This window comes from Gallus gallus, chromosome 18 (assembly GCF_016699485.2).
Source record: "Gallus gallus isolate bGalGal1 chromosome 18, bGalGal1.mat.broiler.GRCg7b, whole genome shotgun sequence".
Taxonomy (NCBI): domain Eukaryota; kingdom Metazoa; phylum Chordata; class Aves; order Galliformes; family Phasianidae; genus Gallus; species Gallus gallus.
Genome location: NC_052549.1, coordinates 10,591,841 through 10,616,320, shown reverse-complemented (window position 1 = coordinate 10,616,320; position 24,480 = coordinate 10,591,841). Strand labels below are relative to the sequence as shown.

Below are 24,480 nucleotides of genomic sequence, written 5' to 3'. Positions count from 1 at the left end.
ATTTGCAAGTAGCTGTGAGCCCATCCTGGCGCAGACTGCTGCTGCCACTGCAGGCAGACCGAGGGGTGCAGGGAGGAGGGGCCGTTTTGCTCCTGTTTTATTTCTGGTCACCTGGAAGTTTTCTTATGCAGATAAATGAAGTATTTAAAAATATGAACCTTAGCAAAACTACCTGGGACAAGTGGCAAGTGGTACAAGGATGTATCTCTATAAGGATGCATCTTGTTGGTCATACTGTTGCTGATCGTGTTTTATCACGCGCACAATCAGCGTGAGCTCAGAAACTCGGGGATGTATTGCAGACAGAACAAGATGTGGAATTGTATCCTAGTCGTTTGCCAGCGCATTAAGAAACATGGAAGGCTCCGACGGACCTCACGCGCCGAGCGCCCCCTGCTGGCGGGAGGCCTCGTCGTCGCCATGGCAACCGTGCGGGCTGGAGCGGCCCCGGGGGCGGCCCGGGCTAAGCCGGGCTGGGCGGCCGCGGCAGCGCCAGAGCCGTGCGGGGCTGCCAGCAGGTGAGAGCGAGCGGCGCGCAGCGGGACGAGCAGCGGGGCCTGCCCGGGCTGCGCGGGGTCTGGCTGTGCTCGCGTGTGTACCTGTGTGCAGGTGTGTGTGCACGTGTGTGTGTGCTGTGCTCGCAGCGAGCTGTGTGCCGAAACCGGAGACCAGCCATTGGCAGATGAAAATGATGTTTATGGATTGATATCTTGCCCTTAATCGCTGCCAGCAGTCCCTCCGCGGTCCTTTGCTTTTGCTTCATTTACAGCTCTTCTGCTCTTTGCATTTGCTAATTGCACGGTTTGATATTTTGGAAACTTACTGCTGTCCAGCTGCTCCTGCAGCGTTTGCCTGCCGTGCACATCGACCTTCAGATGCGGCCGATTTGCACAGCTCACCAGGTAAGAACTTCAGGTCTGATTGCAGTGCAACGCAGGACCCGGGACTGAGGCTGCGCCCACTGCTGACCCTGTGACGGCGGCTGCTGCCCCTCGCCAGGACCATGGCTTCCATCTCAGAGCGCACCTTCATCGCCATCAAGCCCGACGGCGTGCAGCGGGGGCTGGTGGGAGAAATCATCCGGCGCTTCGAGCAGAAGGGCTTCAAGCTGGTGGCCATGAAGCTGACACACGTAAGCTGTCCTTAATTGAAATATCAACCTGAAAACAGGGCAGCAAATGACAAAGAAGAAGGCTCAGAAGAGTTAAACCTGGAATTCTGATAAGTCTTTGGGTGTTTTGGAGAAGTTCCAGTTGCCAGCTCTGGCTAAATGCTTTAGACATGCTAAGCATGCTAATTTTAGTAACTTGATGTCCTTAGTCTGAGGAGAACATTCTGTAGGTGCACCCTATGCTCAATTGATATCTCCAGATATATTCAACGAATGCCAGGTCACACAAGCTACTGGCACTGGCAACAGACACCTTCAGAAGTTCAGGTGTAGTTAAGGCCAACAGTTGAAACCCACATTTACTAAAAGTACTTCTAGGAACTTACTAGAAATGCTGAATTTCAAAGTGTGTGCTTTGCAGCTAACCTCTGTGATTTCAGCATACTCTTACGGTAAGCTTTCTGTTGTTGTGGGGGTTTTCTGATGATTTGTTTTTTAATGCAGGCCTCTGAGGACCTTCTGAGGGAGCACTACATCGACCTCAAGGACCGCCCGTTCTATGCCGGCCTGGTGCAGTACATGCACTCCGGGCCCATTGTAGCTATGGTGAGTCCTTACAAATGAAGTTGAGCTAAGAGAAACATGGTGCTCAGTTGCCTCACAAAGAGGCTTGTGTTACCTGTTGGATACTGGTTTACCTTTAAAAGAGATTTTAGAAACTTAGATTTGAATGATGTGGTTAGGAAGCATAGTTAAGAAGATGTACTGCAAAGTCAATTTAAATATATATATATGTTTTTCCATAATCTTTCTCACAATTGAGTCAGTATGTTGAGGAAAAGGACACGGGGAAACTGAGAGCCAAAGCTGAGACCTAGAGAGACAGTAGAGCTGCATGAAAAACCCAGTATGGACTAGCAAGTGTTAATCAAGCAGAGAACTGATGGTGGGATATACATTACTCTCAAGTTAAAGTAACTTTGAAAACCTTGTTTAGTCTAATTTTATTAGAAGGATTTATTTCCCTACACAGTGTAGTTGTGAAATAATTGAACTGGAGGTCGAGATCCTCAGTGAGCAGAAAGCTTTTCTGGAAGAGTGCTTAACACACTGAGATTTCAGATCATTCTCTTCCCCTGGGTGTTGCAGAAGGGCACCAAGAATCTCAGAAAAGTTGGAGATAAAAGAAGCCTTGCTGTTAGGATGGTGATTCGTGCTGTGATGGACAGCGCTGTGTCATTCTGGAGCGCATTATTAACTCTTTCTACTTTGTCTACAGATAAGATTTTATCATCTTAATGCATTTTTTTCCCCTAAGGTGTGGGAGGGTCTTAATGTGATTAAGACTGGAAGAGTGATGCTGGGGGAAACTAATCCCATGGATTCCAAGCCTGGCACTATTCGCGGCGACCTCTGTGTGCAAGTTGGAAGGTACATTTTCAAAGTATTGATATCATCTGAAGATAGCAAAGGGCAGTGGTGTGTCGTGGCATGTGTCAGAGCTGTGCTGCAGGCTGCCCTCCATGGGCAGTGTGGCAGTTTCCAGAGATGGAGGAAGAGCTGTAGTCCTCACAGGGGCAGAAACACTGAGCAAGGCTGGCACAGCCCGCCCTCTGCCTGCCTGCTGCTGCCTTACCCTTACGTACCACTTCTGTGTGCAATGAGACCACTTAAAAATGGAGTTTTCTTTGCTTTGAGGTTGGAGATTTTATGACTCATATCACTCTTTTCCTAGGAACATCATCCATGGGAGCGATTCTTTAGAAAGCGCTGAGGCAGAGATCAATCTGTGGTTCAGTCCTGAAGAACTGGTTGACTACAGGAGCTGTGCTCACGAATGGATCTACGAGTAGAACTGAGGCTCTGCCTTTGGTATCGTGGCTGCCCTCTAGTTAGCTCCAGTCCTTCACATCACCTCCTGCAAACCTGCTTCAGAAACCTGTGATGTGCACCGCTGTGAACACTGATCAGTGGTTGCTGTTCCTTTGGTTAGAAAGCTCCCAAACTGTAGATAGGAATGTGCTTTTAAAAGCGTTCCAGATGTTTACATGGGTAGTAGAGGTGAAATTAAATGGCAGAGAAGCAAAACGCTCCTCGTTAATAATACAGAACACGAAACATAATACAGAATACAAAATGCTGTGCAGTCAGAGGGCGCTGCGGGGAGGCACAGAGGAGCGTGCGGCCGTGGTGGCGTGGAGGGCACATTGTGTGTTTGCAGTGCTGGGACTGCTGGGGCTGTCAGTACACCACTGTGTGCTCAGGTGCTGAGGACTGCATGCAGTATCAAATCAAGCGAATGCTCAGACCCAAAACAGCTGCAGGAAAGGAAACCTTTATTTCTTTTCCCAAAACGTGCTGTGCCCGCACGCAGAGCACCATGAAATAACTTGTCTCCAGATGGATGTGCTTTCAATTCTTTTTTTTCTGCACAGGGTTTATGTAGCGTTTTAAGGAAGGATTATAGGTCAGGCTTTTTTGGAACGCCCTTTTTATGTGAAAGGAGATTTAATGTGAGAGCAGATGAGTGTGATCCACTTTCAGCCACAAAGCGCACAGGGGAAAATGGAATGGAGTCTGCTTTGCTGCCCCAACTGCTAACAGCTGTGGTGGCTGCACAGCCTGGTTTGGGATGAGGTATTTCAGCAGTGGCTCCAGAATTGTTTGTCATTTCATCACATAAAGAAATCCGCTCACAATAATGCTGAACATCTTCCAGTAGGGGCGGCTCTCCCCCTGGGGAGCATCAGCCAACAGCCCTTCACTGACCGCACGGGACCTCGGAACAAGAAGTACCAATGTCGTTTATCAGCTCATTTATCGATAAATCAGTTTGTTGCAGGATCTGTGTGGCAGTAGCTGTTGGCACTCCGCAGTGCCCAATTATTTGAAATGCTGAACCTCAGTGTATACTGAAATCATCTCTGTGGTTATGGAGGCGCTGAGCCCCGCAGAGGAGATGCTCCAGAGTGAATAGTTGCCGTTTCTTAAGTGAAATAAAGGGTTATTTTCATCACACTGCCTTAGGGCTAATTAATTAATTAATGAGTCTAATGAGTGGGAGCAAATCAGCTGCCAGAGCGCGGGTGGGGCTGTCAGCCCCTCGTGCCGATACGCGGTGCTGTGCGATGGAGCGCCGGAACGGAGAACAAAAGCAGCGCGGGCGGGGGGGGCGTCAGCGCTGCCGGGAGGAGCGGCTGCGGTTCTGTCGGGTCGTTCGTTTGGCTGCTTACTGTAAAACGGACGCGGTGGGGAAGAAACTCGGCCTGCATGGAGACGCGGAGCAGCCGGAGGGCTCCGGATGGCCGCGAGCCGCAGGAGGGGCGGCGCTCCGCGCACGGCGGCATCGCCCGCAGCCACCTGCTCGGGAGAGCGTGCTGTAAATGGGGTCCAACCAGGACGCCATGGAAACCAACTCCGCTTTTCCTCATTCTTCTTACGCCGCAGTCCAGCAGCTGTCGGGTTCTACACCTGAGCTGACGCCCAGCACAGCTGTGTGTTGTGCTGTGTGCGGTGCGGTGCTGTGCTGCTCAGCGGCAGCGCCGCTTGTACGGCAGCAGCAGTTCGCAGCCCGTAGGACCGCCCGGGAACGCAGCACAGCCGCGGCGTCGCAGTGAAGAAAAGCGCCCATCGCCGCGCGCCGCTGCAGCGGAGCCACCCCCGGCGGCGCTGCCCCCACACGTCCCTCCCTCCCGCAGGGCGGGGTTCCGGCGCGCGGCCGCCTCCTCCTCCTCCTCCTCCTCTTTCTTCGGCGACTGAGGAGTTCACAGCGGCGGAGCTGTGGGAGACGCGCGCGGCGCTGGGTCGGGTCGGGTCGGGTCGGGTCGGGTCGGCGCGGCGGGAGATCCGAGCGGGGCGGGCGGCTCCGTGTGGGCACCGCCCCGGGGGGGACAGGAGCGGAGCGGAGCGGTGCGGGCTTAAAATGCTCTACGTGGCAGAGCTCCGTGTAAGATGAGGCAGTGGCTGCTGCAGTAGAATAGCTCCGTGCTCCCACCCCGCTGGGTGCAGTGAGCAGAGCTTATAGCGGAGCTGTGCAAGTGCTGTACCTGAGACACGGGTTGTAGCTTTAGGTGCTTCACCCCCACTTGTTCCACGTGGCATTTCCACTGGTGGAGGATTTCTTCTTTATATTAAACAATGTTGCTTTGTTCCACAGAAACATCATCCATGGCAGCGACTCTGTAGAAAGCCCCCAGAAGGAGATCAGCCTTTGGTTCAAACCTGCAGAGCTCATCGACTACAGATCGTGTGCACATGTCCGGATCTATGAGCGATGCCGGTTTCCATAATGAATTGTGCCTTCTGAATGCATCATCCCACTCCAGCTAATGATCTGGGAGCAATTAGCACAGCGGTTATCTTTACAGTTTTTCAGAACAGTCAAATAAATGGATATAAACTGCTTACAGTGCATTCATTATAGAACAGACCTGTTGTGCTGAACTGGGTGAGGTATGAGGAGCACTCTGTTTTCCTTGCGGAAGGAGGAGCTGTGCTCCAATACAGGCTTCCCCACCTGGGTGAGTGGGGAGGGAAGGGATGCAGCACCTCCTAGCACAGCACTGCACTGAAAGGAAAACCTGAGACCCCCATGCCGGCTTCCAGCCCTGTGCACAGCCATTAACGCCAGCTGTGAGACGAGGCCAGGTGCAAAACCTGCACTGCACAAAGCCTCCCCGTAACACCTCACGGCCCACACACAGACCTCCGCCTGCGCTGTGCCTGCGGGCTCCTCGGCTGAGCGCTCACAGCACCCCCAGGCTGTGAGGACACCGACTTCGCCAAGGGCAGAGCTTTGTGCTATTCAGCATAGGTATAAAAAGGGACGCGAGGGAGCTTTATTTCCTGCAGACCGAGCAAAATCAGGTGTTGTATCAGAAAGAAATGCCGCCTGGATAAGAAATCTGTTTGTATCAGAGCAGGCAGTGAACCAACAGAGCCACTGCATGCAAAGGGAGCCCTGAGCCTTCATGATGCATTCTTTTAAAGCCGGTTAACCTGAACAAATTAAGCCGTTGTTGTTGATATTATGGAGTGCAAAAGATCAAACAGGTGACCTGAAAAAAAAACAACAACATCAAAGGGACTTTGCTTTAAGAAAGAGGACTGCATTTTGCTATGGGGGCTGCTGTGGTGCCCAGCAGATGCTGCCCAACCTGGCATGAAATCAGCTGGGAGCTCCTCTGCTGCACAACACCTTTTGTCCTCCATTCCCCCTTTTTGCAGCTCTGTGGCTGCTCGCCTCTCCTGCTGTGCAGGTTTTGCACCGAGCAATGAGCAGAAACACGGTGCAGATCTGAATGGCACCAACTGACACCACTGGGGGGGGGCATAACGTGAGGCCAAAGGGAAACCATTGGGGCAACATTGGGTGCCTCACCGATGACGGGGAAACCGAACGTAACACGGAAAGGATGAGAGCACGGAGCGGAGGAGTGGAAAGGGATCCACTGCCACAGCAGCCCTTCCAGTCAGCCCCGTCCTCTGCCAGCCAAGGGCTGCGCAAGTGTCCACACGGTCAAAATGGCAAAAAATGGGGATTGTGAGGACAGCAATCTGCTCTTTTAGGGGAACGACATAACACAGCTCGTGCTTGGGTGGTTAGAAGGCCTCAGAGCATTGGAAAGAATGAGACTGCCCAATCCAGGACACAGAGCTCAGTATCTGCTCAGTGTGATTGGAACAACCAGCCCTAACCGTCGTGATCCAGATAATTAAGAAGCCCTTTATTTCCAGAGCTCATCCTCCTTAATTAGTGGATGACGATGGAGTAACTCATCACGGAGGCATCCTGAGGTAGCGCTGTGGGTATACCGGCAAGTACCTGCGTGCATTCACAGCCCGGCTCTGTGCCTGTGCCCGGGTCCCAGAATTACACACTAAAAGATGAAACACGAACTACAAAGAACAAAAACCGCCATGACGGTCAGCGCCGCCCCGCCGCGCCCCGCGCCCACCGCCGCCTCAGCGCAGGGCGGGGCCCGAAGCTTCCAGAAGGGACCGCGCTCCGCGCGCGGCTGCGGCGGGACGAGAGCGCCCCCTGGCGGCTCGGAGCTGAGAGGCAGCGGCCGGCCCCGGGCGGTCCGCGTAGGCGGTGAATGATGCAACACCCGGAGCGAGTTGCACCAATCGCTGGCGAGGGCTCAGCCGGAGGCCCCGCCCCTCAGCCTTGAGAGGCGGAGAGCCGGCGTGGTCCCCGCCCCTCAGCTCGACGATTGGCTGCGCGCCTCCGGCCCGCCCCAATGGGCCGCGTCACCGCCTCTCTGAGCGGAGCGCGGCCACGTGGACGGCGGCGCGGTTGCAGGTGGGATTTGGTCGCTCCGCACCGCACCGCACCGCACCATGAGCGTGGGATTCATCGGGGCCGGGCAGCTCGCCTTCGCCCTGGCCCGGGGCTTCACGGCGGCAGGTGGGTGCGGGGCCGGGGGGCGTGGCGAGGTGCCCGGCGAGGTGCCCGGGCTGACTCGCTGTATCCGCAGGGGTCCTGGCAGCGCACAAGATAACGGCGAGCTCCCCGGACACCGACCTGCCCACCGTCAGTGGGCTGCGGGTGAGTGCGGGCGGGCGGCTGGGCGCTGCCCCCGGTCAGTTGCCCCGAGCCACAGCCGTCGCTTCTCTCTACCGCTGCAGAAAATGGGCGTGAACTTCACGGTGAGCAACAAGGACACGGTGAAGAGCAGCGACGTCCTCTTCCTGGCCGTGAAGCCCCCCATCATCCCCTTCATCCTGGACGAGGTGGGGCCTGACATCGAGGAGCGTCACATCGTGGTCTCCTGCGCTGCCGGCGTCACCATCAGCTCCATTGAGAAGGTGAGGGCCGGGCGGTGCTGCGCCGGGCAGGGCCAGCAGGACGGCAGAGCGCTGGCAGTGGCCTCGAGTCTGACCCCAGCACTGCCTGCGGTCCCCAGCACAGCGCTGTGCTGTGCCCAGCCGGCTGCGTTGGGCCACCTTTGCCTCATCAGAATAAGCTGCAGGGCTCCCCATGGCAGCTCTTTTATTACATTAAAGGCTATCAGATCGCTTTTTCTCTCCTGAATTTCTGCAGGCTTTGTGCTCAGTGTCTGCAGGAGCTGTTTTGGAGCCGATGGGGCAGCTGTGGAGGATGCTGTACCCCACAGCAGCTCTGCTCGGTGTTCTGTTTGGTGCTGTGACTAAAGATTTCACATTGAAGTTTTGCCCACTTTGACTTAAAGGGGGGAATTTGGTACACAGGAATCTCTCCGTTCCTCTGCTTGCGCTGCTCGTGCCCCTTGGGATCCCCTTCCTGTTTGAAATGCCAAATATGCACTAAAGCTCCTTTTTTTTTTTTCCCTTTTTTCTGTCTTCCATAATTTTCTGCCCTAAGAAACTCTCTGCCTTCTGCCCCGCCCCTAAAGTGATCAGATGCATGACCAACACCCCTGTGATTGTCCGAGAAGGTGCCACAGTCTATGCTACCGGGACTCACGCAGACGTGGAGGATGGGAAGCTCTTGGAGCAACTGATGGCCAGCGTAGGCTTCTGCACGGAGGTGGAAGAGGACCTGATCGATGCTGTAACAGGGCTCAGTGGCAGTGGCCCTGCATATGTATGTGCTGCTTTCTCAATTCATGATAACGCTGGGGACGCCGGTGGGCTCTGCGTGCACTGAAAGTCTGTGCACATTCAGTGTGTGTTTTCTTGTTTTTCTCATCACTGACATTCATGATGGGACATGTAATCCAGGTATCCAGTTTATAACCAGTGTGGGTCAACAACAAAAGTCTATTACCAGTTGGATGAGTCTGAAGTCCATAGCCAGTGTGCAGTGTCCATGTCTGTGTTGCAAAATCTGGGCCTGTTGTTAGGATGACCTAGAAGCTGAATTTCTTCTATTCTCCCTACAACTCAGCTGGAGCTGGTGGGAGAGGAGCACGGCGTGGCATCAGTGTAAAGGGGCTGACTTTTGTCAAGTCTTTGTAAGTGATAGGAGTCACAGTGTGGTCCTGGAGCTGTGGATTCTGCCTTCTGTAAGAACACGGGTCTCAGAATAGAGACTTTCAGCCCCTTTTTTCCTCTGTCTGATCTCAGGCATTCACTGCCCTGGATGCTCTGGCGGATGGAGGTGTGAAAATGGGGCTTCCCCGTAGGCTGGCTGTTCGGCTCGGAGCCCAGGCTTTGCTGGTCAGTACTGCTTCCTCCAAAATGCTCTTGAGACTCTGCCTGCTCTGTGCAGAACGTTCTGCACATCGTACTTTTAAATGATTTCCGTTCCCTTGCTGAATGTATTTAAATATACATTTGGTTTGAATGCACACAGGTTCCCGGTGAGGGGACATAGAAGTGCCTGCTGCAATCTGCTGGTGCTGGTGGTGTGGTGGGACTTGGGCCTGGGGAGCCATATCGCCTCTATAGGCTTTTACAGCTCTAAAATTGTTTTGGCAGCCTGCTAATGGCCCTCGGGCAGGAAACCACTTTTGCCCTTTGTGAGTGTTTAGGTGCTGCTGTAAGCAGTGAAGAACGGGAGTATCTGGCAGAGGGTTTCCCCAGTCAGAGTTTTGATCGTTGTTTTCTATTTCTCGCCACAGGGCGCTGCCAAAATGCTGTTGGAATCAGAGCAGCACCCAGGTCAGCTGAAGGACAACGTCTGCTCCCCTGGGGGAGCCACCATTCATGCCCTGCACTTCCTGGAGAGCGGAGGCTTTCGCTCACTGCTCATCAATGCTGTGGAGGCTTCCTGTATCCGGACAAGGTGGGCACTGAGAAATCCTTAAGAGCCAGCAACACTTGTCTCTTCCTCTTTCTATTGCTTACCGTCTCTCTCTTCTACCACCCTATGGCAGGCAGCTGCAGCATTTAGCAGACAAGGAGAAGATCTCCCCAGCAGCCATAAAGAAGACTCTGTTGGATAAGGTGAAGCTGGAGTCTCCTTCTCTGTCTGTGGCATCTGCCAGCAAAGTCAGCCTGTTCAACAGTAAGAACCCCAGCAGCAAGAAGAACTGAGCAGACTGCTGTGCTGCTGTACTTTGGCTGCGCTGACCATCAGTTTCCTCCATGTCTTTTCTTTTTTGACCAAGGAAAACGTTCACACTGAATGTTGGTGTTCTCCATACCTGACTCTTGGCTCGCAGCAGCTGTGGGCAGCACACAGCTGCTCACTGTGGGCATGGATAACACCATACTCAGAGCTTTGTCTGAGCTTGGATGCTTCCACAACTGTGTCCCGTGTAGAAACAGTTTATAGGAGGATTTTTAAGAACTTTCCAAATGCTTTTTAGTCTCAAAGGTTTGAGTCAGGTCTGGATCCCTCTTTCCCCAGCTTGCATCTGCTTTCAGAGCTCATCTCTCGGTGTTTTTCTTAGCTAGGGCAGGTGCTATCACACACATGCAGTGCTGTGCACTGAGGCTGGGTTCTAATACGCTTCTCACCAGGGACCAAAGTGCCTCTGCCTCATTTCCCATCCACTTTGACTTTAAGAGAGGGTCGATGCGAACCCCTCAGCCACGCTCTGTTTCATTCAGGTGCAGTCTTGGCAGCCATCCCCGGAACAGCAGCTTTCTGTGGCTTCCTTATAGCCGCTGTCCCCACAGAGTTTCTTCTTCCAGAGCCCTGTCCTGAACCAGGAAGCAGCACTCAGTGTTTGCACTGCCCCGGTAACTGCTGCTGGGCTGCAGTGGGAGCTGCGGGATGGGGGGGATGGAGGGGATTTGGGTGGATCTGTGTCACACTGTTCTGCCTTGAGGTGTAACGGGGGAGCCCTGGTAGAAGGCAGACAGTTAAGAGGGGCTCACTGCCTCCTTAGGAACCCGGAGCATCTGTGCGTGTGGTGCAAGAAAAGCGTTTGGGAATCAGTGCAGAGACTGCCAAAGGTGCTTAGCAATGTCTGTGCAGTTTTACGTTAGGCTGTAGCGGGGTAAGGGGCTGAGACATGGCTGCTGCTGCTCCTGCTCCTTCAATAAACCGATCCTCTGCCGAACCCGTGGCTGCTCCCGGCTGTTTTCGGTGGGTGCGGCTCTGTGCCCGCTGTGTCTGTGCTGTCTGTGCTGTCCCGCAGTCCGGCACTGAGCGCTCGCCCGGCTCAGCTCCGCTGTGCCCTCAGTCCTGCGGCCGTTGGGGTCGCACCGCTCCCCCGCTCGGAGCTGCGGACGCCCCTCGGAGCCGTGCCGGGCGTCGGCCGATACAAAGAACGGCCGGGGCCGAAGCGGTGCGGTGCGGTGCGGTGCGGGAACAAAGGTCGAAAGCAGCGGAGCGCCCCGCGCTGCCCAACGCCCGCCGGGGCTCGAGACCTCGCGGCGCTCCGGCCGCTGTCGCCTCCTTCGGACCGCGCTTTCCCCGTGATGCAGCCCGGCCTCCCGCCGCCCGGTTACGGCGCTCCGTCCCGCCCGGCTCGGGGCGCACCGCGGCCCGCCCCGCTCCGTCCCCGGCACCGCCGCCCCTTTAAGGCGCCGCCCCGCCCTCCCCTCCCCGCCGCCTCCGACAGAAGCGCGCGTCCCCCTTAAGGCGCGGGGCGGTTGCGCCGGGCGCTTCATGAATGGAGCCACGTGACCCAAACATCACGTGACGCGTCCGTGAGCGGCGGCGGCGGCTCGCGGCGTCCCGGTCCCTGCAGCGCGGCCTCCCCGCCCCGCCCCGCCCGGCCCCCGCCGGCTCCGTCAGGAGGTGACCGCAGCGAGCGCGGGCGGTGAGGGGCGCGCGGCGGCGGCGCCGGAGGGAGGAGGCGCGGCGCGGGCGGCGGGCGGCGGGCGCGGCCCTGGCACCGGGCGGGGCGGGGCGGCGGGCGCGGCGGGCCGGTCCCCGGGGGCGGGGCGGGGCGGCCGCCGCTGACTCACGGCGGGGGCTCCGGGGCCGCGGCTCCCGCCCGGTTCGCGGCGCGCCCGGCCGGGTCCCCGCCGAGGCCGAGCAACAGGTGGCGCGGGGCCCCGCCGCTCCGCCCGCCCCGCCCCGCCCCGGGCTCCCCCCGGCGCTCAGCCCTCGGTCGGCCCCGCGGCGTCCCGGCGGGCGTTGGGGCTGCGAAGGCCGAGGCCGCAGCGCGGCGCTTCCCGAGGGTTCCCCGCCGCGGGGCTCGGGCCGCTCCGCTCCTCCCGCGCCGAGCCCTCCCGTCACCGCGGCGGTGGCGGCTGCGGGGTCACCGGGGGTCCCGCGGGAGGGGCGGCGGCGCTGCTCTGACGCCGTGCGACGGGGGAAAGTCCGGCGCGTTGGAGTTCCGGGAGGGCCGCGTGAGGTCATTTGCAAACGCGCTGGAAAAAAAAAACCGCCGCAAATAAACGGAACGGGGATCCCACGCCGGGGGGGGAGGAGAGCTCCGCGCCACGGCGACGTCACCGTGTTTACAGTGCGCGCGTGGCGCGGCGCCGCGTTGGGGAACGGGAGACGGAACGGGGAGCGGGGAACGGCCCCGCGCGGTGCGCTCCGCGTTGGGGGGGAATTGGCTGCGGCCGTGCTGAGCTCAGTGCTTTTGAGCGCCGGGGAAATGTGTTGAGGCGGCATTTTCTTCGCTGCAGTCATCGCGTTTGGCGCTTCTCGGCGCGATCTTTCTTCGGGAACCTCTCAAAAGCGGAGAAATCGGCGGTCTGCAGAGCCGGGCTGCGTCTGCGTCCAGCGCCACCCCGGCTCAGCTGCCCCCCCCTCCCCCCACGCTGCACCCCGTGCTGCCCGCGCCGTGCCGCCTCTGGAAGGGGACGGGGGGGTTAAACTGGTGCTGCGTTCAGGCACGGCCCCGTCCCAGAGCCGCCCCCGGGACGCAGCACTGCCCGCTTCCTGGGGTACGGACGCTGCAGCCCTCGTGTCCAACAGAAGTGGTGTTGTGCTTCGGGGCTGGGGAGCGATCTCCTGTCCCCATCGCAGCTCTCGGGGTCCCCGCGCTCATCCCAGCCGTGTCCCTCCACCGCACCCCTCACGTTTCTGCTCTCAGCTGCTCTCCTCGGCCCGTCCTTTTGTGTCCGTGTCTGTGGGTTTATGTATTTCCCTTAGCAGAAATGGCGGTGTGAGGTGCAGAGTGAGCACAGACCCTGAGGTCAGGGCTGTGTGAGCGCCCTGCCTGCTCTGCGCCCCGAGGAGCTCTCCCTGTGCCCAACCCGATGCAGTGTTTGTTTTTTCAGCTCTGCTGCAATGAAGGAAGTTTGAGTGTTTCCTGGCAGCAGGGAACCCATTCAGCCCTTTGGGGCACACATTTCTGCAGCCATACCGACCCCAGCGTGCGGTCAGAGGGTTGTACAGGGCCGGTGTTTGGCCTCTCCTCAGTTATCCTCTTCCTTCTGCCCCTTTTTCCAGCAGCCATTTTGTTTGCTGGGGTTGGGGGGGGGGGGGGGGGGGAACAGAGGACAGAAAGAGAAATAACGGCATGGGAAAGCACAGAACTGATTTCAGGAGGCAGCAGTCTGAGTGCGCTCCCCCCGCTGCAGCCGCCTCCCTTGGTGGCAAAGTGACCCTTATGGCCGCGCTGTCAGGTTGTCACGGACATCGCACTGCAAGGAACATTGTCCTCTGGGTATAAATAGCCACCTCCTGGCAGGCTCCGGCCTCGGGAACATCTGAATTGTGCTCCTGTGCTCCGTGTCCTGCAGAACGCCCATCCCGCTCACCTCCAGCAGCCAGCGCCGGGCGCATTGCGGGAGCCTGAGCTGCAGCTGCTGGAGGAGCAGAAATCCGTATTTGCTGACTGTACAGCTGGGTCTTGGCTGCAACTCTGCCTCTTACGTCTAGCAAACAAAAGAGCAGCGAACAGAATTGCTGTTGGCTGGCACGGAAGGTACAAAGGTGCTCTCAGATTGCACCTGCACACAGAGCTCGCCTTGCTGCAGGAGGCAGCGCCCGGCTGTGTGGGTCAGACGTGGCTGCTGAGGATTCAGTTTATTGGGGTGCAGTGGCATTCTGACCTGAGGTGTGAGGGGAGGAGGTGCGTAGGGACAGGAGAAGGAGCCCAGGTATGCCTCTGTATGAAGACAGCCCCAGGAGCTGCTGTTATAGATCTGGAATGCTGTCCTCCATAGCAGTGATGGAGTCTGCTCCCTTCCGGTTTCAGCCTCCCTTGATCTTTGTTTTCTTATCTCTCAGCTCTGAAGATAAGGAAGGGAGAAGGTGGTGCTGTCCTGGCTTTGCTGGGGCTGATAGGGACTGCTTCAATGGGAAGGACGCACGGCTGCAGGTCAGCTTTGGGTTACAGGAGCAGGGAGGGCTGCTGAGGTGTCTCCAGATCAGCAGTGGGATTCCTGTGTGCCCCGGCACCGAGCCGTGGGTTTGGGCTGCCCGTCCTCCCCACGGGAACGGTCGGGTGCAGAACTCAGACTCTAACCCAGCTGTGCTGGCTTTGCTGGGGAGCACCCACAGTTTGGAGAGGAATGAGTGTGGCAGCAGTGTTCAGTGCCTCGCAGGTGCACCGTGCAGGTGAAGCTCTCCCCTCCGCTCACTGCCGGTGCTGTGCCCCTGGGCTGTGCCAGGCTGTGCATCGGGAGCATCGCGGGTCTGGCAGGACTCGCTCTGGGCAGCTGTGGCTGTGCTGGGCTGCGGGTGTGTGGGGCTGTGCTGTGCTCAGGGGCTGTGGGGATGCGGCTGGGAGCAGAGGCGCGGGCTGCCGGCATGCTGAGTCAGCGTGACTGGCCCCGAGCAGGCGTGCTCCAGACCTGGCTGCTGCTGCCAGGCTATTTTTACAAATGTGGCTTCCGTGTATTCTGGCTCCTCCTCGTTTTTTAATATTTCCCCCCCCCCCCCCTCCACTCCCCAACAAAAAACAGCATTGCTACAACTCTCTGTGGTCGTAGGGCTGTGGAAGGGCAGCAGTTTTGCTCAGTTGCTGCACTGTGAGTCCGATGCAGTCAGGCTGAGCGCTGCCTGCGGAGGGCAGTGGCAGTGCCCCGGCGCGGGGTGTTGCTGCGGGGCCCCATGCTGGCTCTGCTGAGAACCAACCCAGGGACTAACCTGACTTCCTTCCCTTCCAGAGCCTGACTGACGTGGCTGCCGTGTTATGACGACCCCCAACAAAGGAAACAAGGCCTTGAAGGTAAAGCAGCAGGTGGAGGACGGGGTTGCGGGCGGCTGCTCGAGGCTTCAGACTGCACGCCGCCTTCTCTTCTCACAGGTGAAGCGGGAGCCAGGCGAGAATGGGACCAGCCTGACAGACGAGGAGCTGGTGACCATGTCTGTGCGGGAGCTGAACCAGCATCTGCGGGGCCTGTCCAAGGAGGAGATCATCCAGCTGAAGCAGCGTCGGCGCACGCTGAAGAACCGAGGCTACGCGGCCAGCTGCAGGGTCAAGCGTGTAACCCAGAAGGAGGAACTGGAGAAGCAGAAGGCAGAGCTGCAGCAGGAGGTGGAGAAGCTGGCCTCTGAGAACGCCAGCATGAAAATGGAACTCGATGCTCTCCGCTCCAAATACGAGGCACTCCAGAACTTCGCCAGAACCGTGGCCCGGAGCCCTGTCACCCCGGTGCGGGGCCCTCTCACCTCCAGCATGGGGCCCCTCGTCCCTGGCAAGGTCGCTACCACTAGTGTCATCACAATAGTGAAATCCAAAACGGACGCCCGGTCTTAGTGAAGCGAGTGTTGCCTGAGCTTGTCTGTGCAGGGCAATTAGGCACAAAACCAGCCTGGAATCCCCAAAGCACAAACCCTCCCCACACGGGTCAGGGTTCCTTCTACTTGGCCCAGGACTGGCCTGCTGATCGCTCTGGTTTTGTTTTGTTGTGTTCAGATTGGTATGAGCAGTGGTGATGCATCCCTTGTCCTGTGCAGACAGCACCTCCCACCCAGCGGTCTGTAGCCCCCAGCTGCCCTTGGGACAGGCTGTAAGATCTCGGTGTTGTAGCCAAAGGAAGTCTGCGCTGCGCAGCGAGAGGCCCGGAGGGAGGCTTTCTTCCCGGAACCCCGGTTTTCAGTCGCTTCCAAAGGCTTTATTTCATTACTCTTCCAGGTGGTGCATCCGGGCGCCTGACTGCCCGGCACCCGAGCCTGCTGCTTTTGTCTCATCCGGTACCTGTAGTTGCAGCTGGGGTGTTCTGTGTAATAGATGTGGTATTCATTTCTAGGCGCGCCTCTGTGCCCGAGCAGTGAGTTTCCTTCAGGCTTCCATTGCAGTAGAGTGTGGATAGCAGCGGTGGACGGGAAGATGCTGGCGTGCCCCACTGCCTCTGCCCCAGCAGAGGGGATGGGATGGGGTCTGTGTGGGGGCCCAGCACTGGGGGGGGGGGGGGGAGGTACCTTGCTGACTGCAGGCCGGTTTTGTGCCTAATGCGTTGCACTGAACAAGACCAAAATCACTAGTTGTTCCCGTGTTTTGAGGGTATCAAGTGTCTCTAGTGTGATGGTTTACACGACCAGTTTATGTGGTTAAATAGCCCTTTTATTTAAAGAGAAACATCGTTTTAAGAGTTATTAAATTATCTAAGTTTAAAATGAAAATCAGACAGAAGAGAGAGCGTATTTATAGTCAGCTTTTTTTATCCGAGAGGGCGAGAATATTTGGCCATAGAAATGGGGCAGTATTCTCGGAGACTTTGCTAGTTAAAAGTTAATAAATAAATAATTTTAAAGTTTCTCACGAACCTCCCGCAAACTGTTTGTGGCTCCGAGGTTAGTTTTTATAAAGAGTTATCAGACTTTATTTATAAAACTTAGAAAAAGAAAAAAAAAGACAAAAAAAGAGGCAAGTCCTGTTTGATATCTTTTTGCAATTGTACCAAAAGTGACTTATTCTCGACCTTGCTGGCCCCCCTCGTGTCCCCTCGTGTTGCTCTCTGTGCTCTCCCGGCTCCGCGTGGCGCTGTGCTGTGGTGGTGTCAGTGGCTGCCTTTGCCGTGTGCTGTCGTTCTCGTGCTTCCGTTGTTTTCCCTGAGCTCGAGGTTCACTTGGAATCTCTCTGAATTCTCCAGGAGGATTCTGGCACACAGGCAAAGTTGCTGTTTTTTTTCTCAGAGGTGAAAATGAATGGCTGATGCCGTTAAGGAGTGATGCCTGCCCAGAAAATGCTGCTCTGCAGAGAGGCTTTGTGGGACATCTGCTTCTCTCTCCGGGTGTTGCAGCTGTCGCTTCTGTACAAGCAGCTCAGGCCTCTCACTGCCCAGCCAGGGCTGACCTCGGAGTTACCTGCGTGGGGGATGCGTTCCCAATGGAACTGCTCTCCTCTGGCTGAGAAATAACACAAGGGAGAGCTATATAAGTTCAGAAGGAGACTGAGGGGATCGAACGCTGGAGCTGGATGTGGATCCCGTGGTCAGAGCTCACGCTGTGCTCGTGGCTCCTCTGCTGAGAGGCAGGGCTGGCAGTGTTTCGGGTGGTGCAGGACCCGCACTTGTCCTGAAGCTGCATTCTCTTGTGCTGAGCATCAGCGTACGGCTGAAAAGTGAGCAATGTCGTGGTTATTTTTTTCCTGGCGCAGCTTCTGGCTGTAGGTATTGGTAAAGGTACTTAAACTCACAGCTGTGTGGCACAGCTGAGAAACGATTTGTGGTGAGGCTCCATTTCCACACTAGGACAGCTGCTGATCACCGAGTTGTTTTGGAGAAGCAGGGCTATGGGGATGAAGTCCGTTTGATCTTTTGGCTGTTGAAAGTCACCTGAGCACAGGAGACAGATAAGGATGGCACAAGTGAAGTGTGGTTTGCTATACTGGGTGTGTTTTGGTGATGAGTTTCTCACGTAGCTGAACTGATAATGCTCTTCTCTGGGCTGAAAAGCAGGTAAACCTAATGAGAGCTACAGTACAGCAGGGGAGGAGCTGATGGGATTTCTTGTTGACAGAGATCAGCTTTGCACTGACTAATTGCAGACTTAGGGAGAAGCTGTTTGGAACGCTTTTCCCTGTGAACTTTGTGGATAAGGAGTGGGTTAGAACATCACCTGCAGGCTTCCCCCATCCAGCTCATGGGTTTCCTCCTCTCTGAACTGAGGTGTTTGTTGTGCTGCTTCCTTGCCATGTACCGGATGGGCTACTTGCTGTGCGATGCTTAGCACAGACTTCTAGGCTCGAGCCTTTGTCTTCCAGCTGGTGGATGGTGTGAGGAGGGGATGGGACACAACACAGAGTCCTCCAGCCGGCTCAGGGTGTAAAACCCAACCCTGTCCCTCCTGGAGCCAGGAGTCCTGGCAGGAGAGCCCTCTGACCCCAGCTGGAGGCCTGAGCTCTGCGGAGGGAGCAGACAAGGTTCTGCGTGCAAAACTGTCTCCATTTGCTGGAGATTGTTGTGAGGAGGGCTCCATCAGCAGAGCAGGCGATGACAGGCAGTCCCACAGCCCTGGCAAACTCGCTTCCGTTGTATTCTGCACCTGATCTGCCTGCTGGACGGCAATTGCTGCTGCCAGTAAGAGCCCGTGCTTCCCCAGAGCAAGCGAGGAGGACAGAACAGGCATCAGCTCCGACTCCACCAGCCATGAATGCTGTCACTTCTCCTCCTCTGCGCTGTGCTTGCTAGCTTGTGGTCCCAGCTTGCTTTGAGTGGCTGAACGCATTCAGTGAGGACACATCTCTTTAGGGACGCGTGGGCACAAAGCTGCTGCCGTGGGGCGCCTGTGTGGTGAACCAGCTCTGCAGGCGAGATGGTTCCCTGCGCACAGAGCGCCCTGTCTGGCTCCATCCTAGAGGTGCTGGAGGGGATGTGGTCCTCTTGCGGGTGCTGCTTCCCCGTACTGGCGTGGTGTTTTTGGTTTTGTTCTCAGTGAAGTATTGGAATCTGAGTAATGTATTTCTGCGGTGTCTGAGGAATCTCCCGTCACGCTCAGGGCGCCCCATCCTCACCGCCCGGCACCCGGTGCCTGCGTGAGGCGGCCCTGCCCCGAGCCCATCGCTCTGATCTCTCTCTCTCTCTCGTATATAGCGTTCTGGAGTGTGGCAGTTCTTGTTCCTGAGGTGCTCGTCCGTTCGGTTTCCTGCTGTGAAGGGTGTTGTGTTTTCTTTCTCCTTTCCCGGTACATTTTTGATGCAGTGGTTGGGAGGTGGGGCCCGGCCCCAGCCGCCCGCAAAGGAACCATGAAGTGTGTCCCCTGCAGCGGCCCGGCCGGGCGGGGCTTTGTGTATCGTGTGGTGAATCGTGTCGAGTGACTCCTGCGTTGTGCGGCGCCGGTGGGCAGCGCTGTCCCGAGGGAGCGGGGCGGGAGGGGCCCGAGGGCCGAAGTCAGAGCCGCCGCGCTGCCCTCCCCGGGCCCGGCGGGGCGCCGCCCTCAGACGAGCACTGCCCGGAGGCAGCCGCGGGGCTCCGGCGGGACCCGCCGTGCTGTGGGCCGGGGTCGCCGCGCTGCTGGGCCCGTCCCGGCCCCGGGCCTGTCCGCTGGGTGGGTGGGGGGGGGGGGGGAGGGCAGCCGGGCCGCGGTTGGCGGTATTTATTGCTAAGTTATTGCCCTGCGCGGCGACGGCGGGCGTTATTTATTGCTGTACATAGTGTTCGTCTGCCGGCGCGGCCGCCGTTGTTTTGTACATGACAATAAACAGCTTTCAAACACCACGGCCTGGCGCTTCCTTGCGGCGCGGGCCGCCGCTGCGCGAGGGGGCGCCGCTCCGCAGTGCGGGGTGGGAGGGGCCGGAAGCGGCGCTCGGCCGCTCTCCGAGAGGAAGCGGCGCCGCACGTCAGGAGTCCGATAGCGGAAGTGGGGCGCTTCCGGGGCGATGGCGGCCGGCGGCAGCCTCAGCCGCTCGGAGCGGAAGGCGGCGGCGCGCGCCGAGATCCTTCAGCAGGAGGAGCAGCGGGACCGGCGGAGACAGGTACGGCGCGGCGCCCCTCAGCCCGGCCGCTCGGCCGGGCCGCCGTGACGCGCTGTGTGTGCCGGGCAGGTTTCCCGCATCTGGAGGAAGCCGCCGGCGGAACGGAGCCCCGAGGAGTGTCAGGTGCTGAGCGAGAGCGAGGACATCGTCCGGGAGCTGGAGAGGCGCCGCAAGAGGCGCGAGAGGCTGCGCCGGCGGCAGGAGGAGGTGGGCGCCGGGCGGGGGCGGGCCGGGCCCGATGGGTGCGGCTCGAAGGCCGCGTCGGAGCCGCTGCGCGCCGGTGGTGCGGGGGCCGCGGCCGCAGGGAGGGGCTGTGCGCTCCGGGGGTGCTGTGGGAGCTGAGTCCTGCGGGGGGAGTTCTGCAGCTGTGACAGCGGAGCTGACGGCGCCGCCTTCCCAGGAGGGAGCTGTCCCTCGGGGCTGTGCCCTGCTGTGCCAGTCCTCGGCTGAGCTCCCTGCACCAGCCTTGCTTCGTGCAGCTGCTAACCTCTCCCGAAATGTGTATGGCTTTCTGAGTGGGCGTGCCCCCCAGGAGGGCTTGCTGTTATCCAGAACCCTTCTCCCCTTGGTCCTTCGTAGATAATACAGACAGCAAACGCCCACATTCTTCTAGTTAGAAATTGCTTCTGGTACTATTTGTCTGATGTGTTCCCTGGCTAGGATGGACCCATGTAAGAATGTTCCTCTGTTCCTTCAGGCTCAGTGACGTGCTGAAACTGCTTGTTTGCACTTCCTAGGTATGTGATGAGCCAGAGGAGCTGAAGAGAAAGGTCATTGAGCTGGCTGCTGCTATCCGGAATGCCAAGCACCTTGTCATCTACACAGGAGCAGGGATCAGTACGGTAGGATTCTTTGGGGGTGAGTGGCTGGAGCTTTGGGAGCTCCTTCAGGAGTGTTGCAATGTTTGAACTCTGTTTTTTGTGGATTCCAAATGACCATGGGATGTCATAGAATCAAAGAATGGCCTGGATCGAAAAGGACCACAATGATCATCTAGTCTCAACCCCCTGCTACGTGCAGGGTCGCCAAACACCAGACCAGGCTGCCCAGAGGATATCTGGGATTCTATATTAACACTGTTGAACTACTAAACCATGACCAAGATGTTAACTAATTTGCATCTTGGGATATTCCTTCTGGCCAAGAGATTCTGAGGCTGCATCACCTCTATGCAAAGAACAAGCTTCTAAAATGAGATCACTAGTCTGTCTTCGTTTGAGTCTCTTCAGCTACTTTTGCTGCAAAACCTAAAAGAAGTTGTTAGCTGCTTAATGCAGTCTGCATTAATAAACGATTTAGAAATAACGAGTGGTTACTAGAGGTTAAACATGATGGTTTAAAAATGGTTTCTGTGGCCTCTTACAAGAATGGAAATCTGGAGCTGCCTCTTCGCACGTCACATTTGTCACTTTTGTCTGAACTCTGAGATGGGAACCTTATCGTTCTTCCCCTTTTCTGCAGTCTCAGCTGATAGGGAGCATGGAGCTGGGCAGAGTGGATGAAAAAGTGTTAAGGTCATAGACGCTTTTTTTTAAAGAACACTGAGTTCAAGCTACCAGGAATCAGTAGAGTGTAAATAATTAAAGGTTCAACAAATGGGTTCTGTCTGGGGAAATGGGAAGTACCTAGGGGAGAAGAGTGTTCTGGAGGGATTTCATAGTGGTAAAATTGGAGAAAATAAACACTGGAGGTGAAAATGAGAAGTGCAAGGTAGGAAAAGAGCTCTCTATAATTAGGAAAACACTAGAAAACTTGGAGTGACCGAAAAAGCAGCAGTGAATGCAGTATCTCGCTGTCCTGGGTGAGGCCAGGTTGATGTGTTGGTGGACAAGAGGTATGAACTTTCCCCTCAGGCCGTGCTTTGTCTCTCTCAATAACACAGGCAGCTTCGATCCCAGACTACCGAGGCCCCAATGGCATTTGGACATTGCTGCAGAAGGGCAGGAGCATCAGGTAAGGTGACTGTAGCGAACTCTTCCTTCCTCTTTCCTGGAAGGACAGTTCTGCAGCTACTCAGGAGATGAATTTTGAGCTGCCCAACAGACAGCTGAGAGTTTTAATGGCAATTTCTTACCTTTTTTTTTTTTTTTGCCTCTTGTCAGCACTACAGATCTGAGTGAGGCAGAGCCCACGCTCACCCATATGAGCATTGCTTGCTTACACAAGCATAACCTGGTAAGATCTCCTTTTCTGTCCATGACTTGTGCTCCACTGTCACAGTGTAATAAATCACATCAAAAAGGAAAAAGATGTTTTTCACAATACTGCATAACTGTTGTCCTTAGTGAAGCGGCTACATCTGTGTAGGAGCAATCACCTGTGTTTCTGTATAGCCGAGCCTTTATCAGGCCACATCCAGACTGTGTCTCCCGCAGTTTTTTCCCTTGTGCCTTTCTTCAATAGCTTTTGTTGGCCTCCTGGTGAGGCTGTGGTCTGGGGACATGACCACAAAGTCTGCCAGGCCTAACAGAGCTGTATTTAGCAGGAGTCTCTTTAGCTTTCACAGAGTTCTGCTCTCTGTGCTTTTCTTCTGTTAGCTCAGTGTATTGAAGCAGAACTGTTTATTGCACACTGAGACATACGTATTACCTGCATTGGAGTAATACTTTCAGAGTCTTCTCTATGTGTGTTATTTCAGTGTTTTATTCTCTTCCAGGTGCAGCATGTGGTATCTCAAAACTGTGATGGGCTGCACCTGCGAAGTGGGTTACCTCGATCAGCAATCTCTGAGCTTCATGGAAACATGTACATAGAGGTGAGCAGCTAGAAAAGTACAGAGGTACTGTCAGTATTGGCCTTGTAAAAAGATAATATTAACTGTTTCTCCCTGACTGAAGAATTAGCACGAGGGCCAGTCTCAGCTTAGTTTGTATCTTTAGGTTGTCCGTTTTTGGGTGAACTACTTAGCAAGCCCCAAAGTTAAGTTTTCTGTACAACCTGGCAGTTTTTTCTCTGTATCTGCTAGAGCCTTCTGCTTCTGGGCACAGTTCTTCAGGCCTTGCCTGAAAACCCCTCCTATTGCCCAGCCCCCTGTAATGCCACTCACTAGTTGAGTGTTTCTCAATGCTTCCAAGTTAGCGTCTAAACACAGATGATTCCTTCTACTGCTCCCAGGTTTGTTGTCCCCAGAAGGTGCTTTTCTCTGAGGCGTGGCTGCAGCCCCGGGCTCTGATGGACCAGATACCGACAGTACTACGTTTTTTCCTTCCTGTGCTATAGGTCTGCACTTCGTGTACACCCAACAGAGAGTATGTGCGAGTATTTGACGTGACAGAACGCACAGCCCTGCACAAGCACCACACTGGCAGGATGTGCCACAAGTGTGGGGCGCAGTTGAGAGATACAATCGTCCACTTTGGGGAGAAGGGGACACTGACACAGCCCCTGAACTGGGAAGCAGCAACAGAAGCTGCAAGCAAAGCAGATGTGATTCTTTGTCTGGGTTCCAGCTTAAAGGTAACTTTAGAGACTCGGTGAAGATTGTTAGCAGCATTCCCTCTTGGTGACACACCTTGGTGCTGAGCAGTCTCCTCCCAAACAGACAACTGTAAACTCTGGTGTCAGGATTCGCCCACCATCTGTGTGATAGTCTCTCTTCCTCCCTCTTTCCCCTCCTGGTAATACATTCCTTCTCCTCTCGCTGCTACGGTTCAGGGTTACGCGTGCCTTTGGCTGTGCTGATCAGTTCTGTTTTGTGGCAGGTTTTGAAAAAATACCCCCGCCTTTGGTGCATGAGCAAACCCCCACCTCGTCGTCCAAAGCTCTATATCGTCAACCTGCAGGTGAGCGCCTTCCCAGTCCTGGGCCGGGAGGTGGGGTGAAGCCCCTCGCAGCGGGTGCTGCAGCGCCGCGGTGTCCCGCTGTCGCCTCGCAGTGGACGCCCAAGGACGACCTGGCTGCCCTGAAGCTGCACGGCCGCTGCGACGACGTCATGCGGCTGCTGATGGAGGAGCTGGGCCTGCAGATCCCCGGCTACGAGCGGTGAGCGGGCGGGGAGCGCTGCGGGGCACGACGGCCGCCGTGGGCCGCCCCCCCCCCCCCCGCCCTCACCTCCTTCTCTCCGCAGGGCGCGGGACCCCATCTTCGCGCTGGCCGAGCCGCTGCGCCCCGAGGAGGAGGGCACGCACAGCCGGAAGCCGGTGGCCCCGCCGCAGGGCACCGAGCCGGCAGCGGCACCGCGGGACGAACCCCCCGCCCGGCCCGGCGGCTGGTTGGGCCGCGGCTGCGCTAAGGGCACCCGGCGCAGGAAGAGCAACTGACGGCGGGGGCGGGGCGGGGCGGGGCGAGACGGAGCGCGGGGCGTCGGCCCGCCCCGGCCGCCGGTGCTGACGCGCCCCAAGATGGCGGCGGGGGCGGGCGCGGGGCGGGGCGGGCGGGAGGTCCCGCTCGGCGGCGGCGCCGCCGGTGACAGCGCGGCCATGCTGCGCAACGGGGCGGCGGGGGGCGGCGCGGCGGCACAGCGGCCCGTGCGCGTCTGGTGCGACGGCTGGTGAGTGCGGGCGGGAATAAAGCGAGTCGGCTGCGCTGCGCCTCCGCTCCTCTGTCACCGCCGTCGGGGTGCGGGGGGGGGGCGGCGGGCGGGGCTGCGTGCCGGGGGGGGGCCGCGCTCCTGGCGGCGGCGGAGCCGTCCCCGTGACAGCCGCGGCCCGCAGCGCCGTGCGGCCGGTGGGTGCCGGGCCGGGGGGTGCCGCGCGAGCGGCTGGCGGCGGGGCGCCGCCCCGGGAA

The 24,480-nt window shown here is 57.2% G+C and overlaps 4 protein-coding genes across 14 annotated transcripts; all 4 read left to right on the top strand.

The window, feature by feature from the left end:
• Positions 1-449: 449 nt before the first annotated feature.
• Positions 450-4,299, top strand: NME1 (NME/NM23 nucleoside diphosphate kinase 1). Of its 4 annotated transcripts, none has more exons than XM_025141609.3 (5): positions 450-518; positions 928-1,132; positions 1,616-1,717; positions 2,430-2,542; positions 2,847-4,127. In XM_025141609.3, exons 2-5 carry the CDS (start codon positions 1,004-1,006, stop codon positions 2,962-2,964), a joined length of 462 nt encoding a protein of 153 aa, XP_024997377.1. In that variant the 5' UTR covers positions 450-518; positions 928-1,003; the 3' UTR covers positions 2,965-4,127. The 4 variants fall into 4 exon arrangements, with proteins under 4 accessions (XP_024997377.1, XP_024997378.1, XP_015150876.1 ...); XM_025141610.3 differs by having other exon boundaries at positions 916-1,132; XM_015295390.3 differs by having other exon boundaries at positions 495-609.
• A 3,073-nt stretch (positions 4,300-7,372) lies between these two features.
• Positions 7,373-11,046, top strand: PYCR1 (pyrroline-5-carboxylate reductase 1). Its single transcript, NM_001292071.2, has 7 exons — positions 7,373-7,520; positions 7,591-7,661; positions 7,742-7,921; positions 8,457-8,678; positions 9,161-9,253; positions 9,658-9,821; positions 9,913-11,046. The coding sequence occupies exons 1-7, from the start codon at positions 7,454-7,456 to the stop codon at positions 10,070-10,072; spliced, it is 957 nt and encodes a 318-aa protein (NP_001279000.1). The 5' UTR covers positions 7,373-7,453; the 3' UTR covers positions 10,073-11,046.
• A 427-nt stretch (positions 11,047-11,473) lies between these two features.
• MAFG (MAF bZIP transcription factor G) lies at positions 11,474-16,711 on the top strand. Of its 8 annotated transcripts, none has more exons than XM_015295427.4 (3): positions 11,474-11,729; positions 15,005-15,066; positions 15,145-16,606. In XM_015295427.4, the coding sequence occupies exons 2-3, from the start codon at positions 15,031-15,033 to the stop codon at positions 15,595-15,597; spliced, it is 489 nt and encodes a 162-aa protein (XP_015150913.1). In that variant the 5' UTR covers positions 11,474-11,729; positions 15,005-15,030; the 3' UTR covers positions 15,598-16,606.
• Positions 16,712-19,630: 2,919 nt separating this feature from the next.
• Positions 19,631-24,357, top strand: SIRT7 (sirtuin 7). Its single transcript, NM_001291971.1, has 10 exons — positions 19,631-19,755; positions 19,825-19,962; positions 20,493-20,597; positions 21,638-21,708; positions 21,858-21,930; positions 22,412-22,510; positions 22,975-23,211; positions 23,457-23,537; positions 23,630-23,736; positions 23,822-24,357. The coding sequence occupies exons 1-10, from the start codon at positions 19,660-19,662 to the stop codon at positions 24,012-24,014; spliced, it is 1,200 nt and encodes a 399-aa protein (NP_001278900.1). The 5' UTR covers positions 19,631-19,659; the 3' UTR covers positions 24,015-24,357.
• The last annotated feature ends 123 nt before the right edge of the window (positions 24,358-24,480 follow it).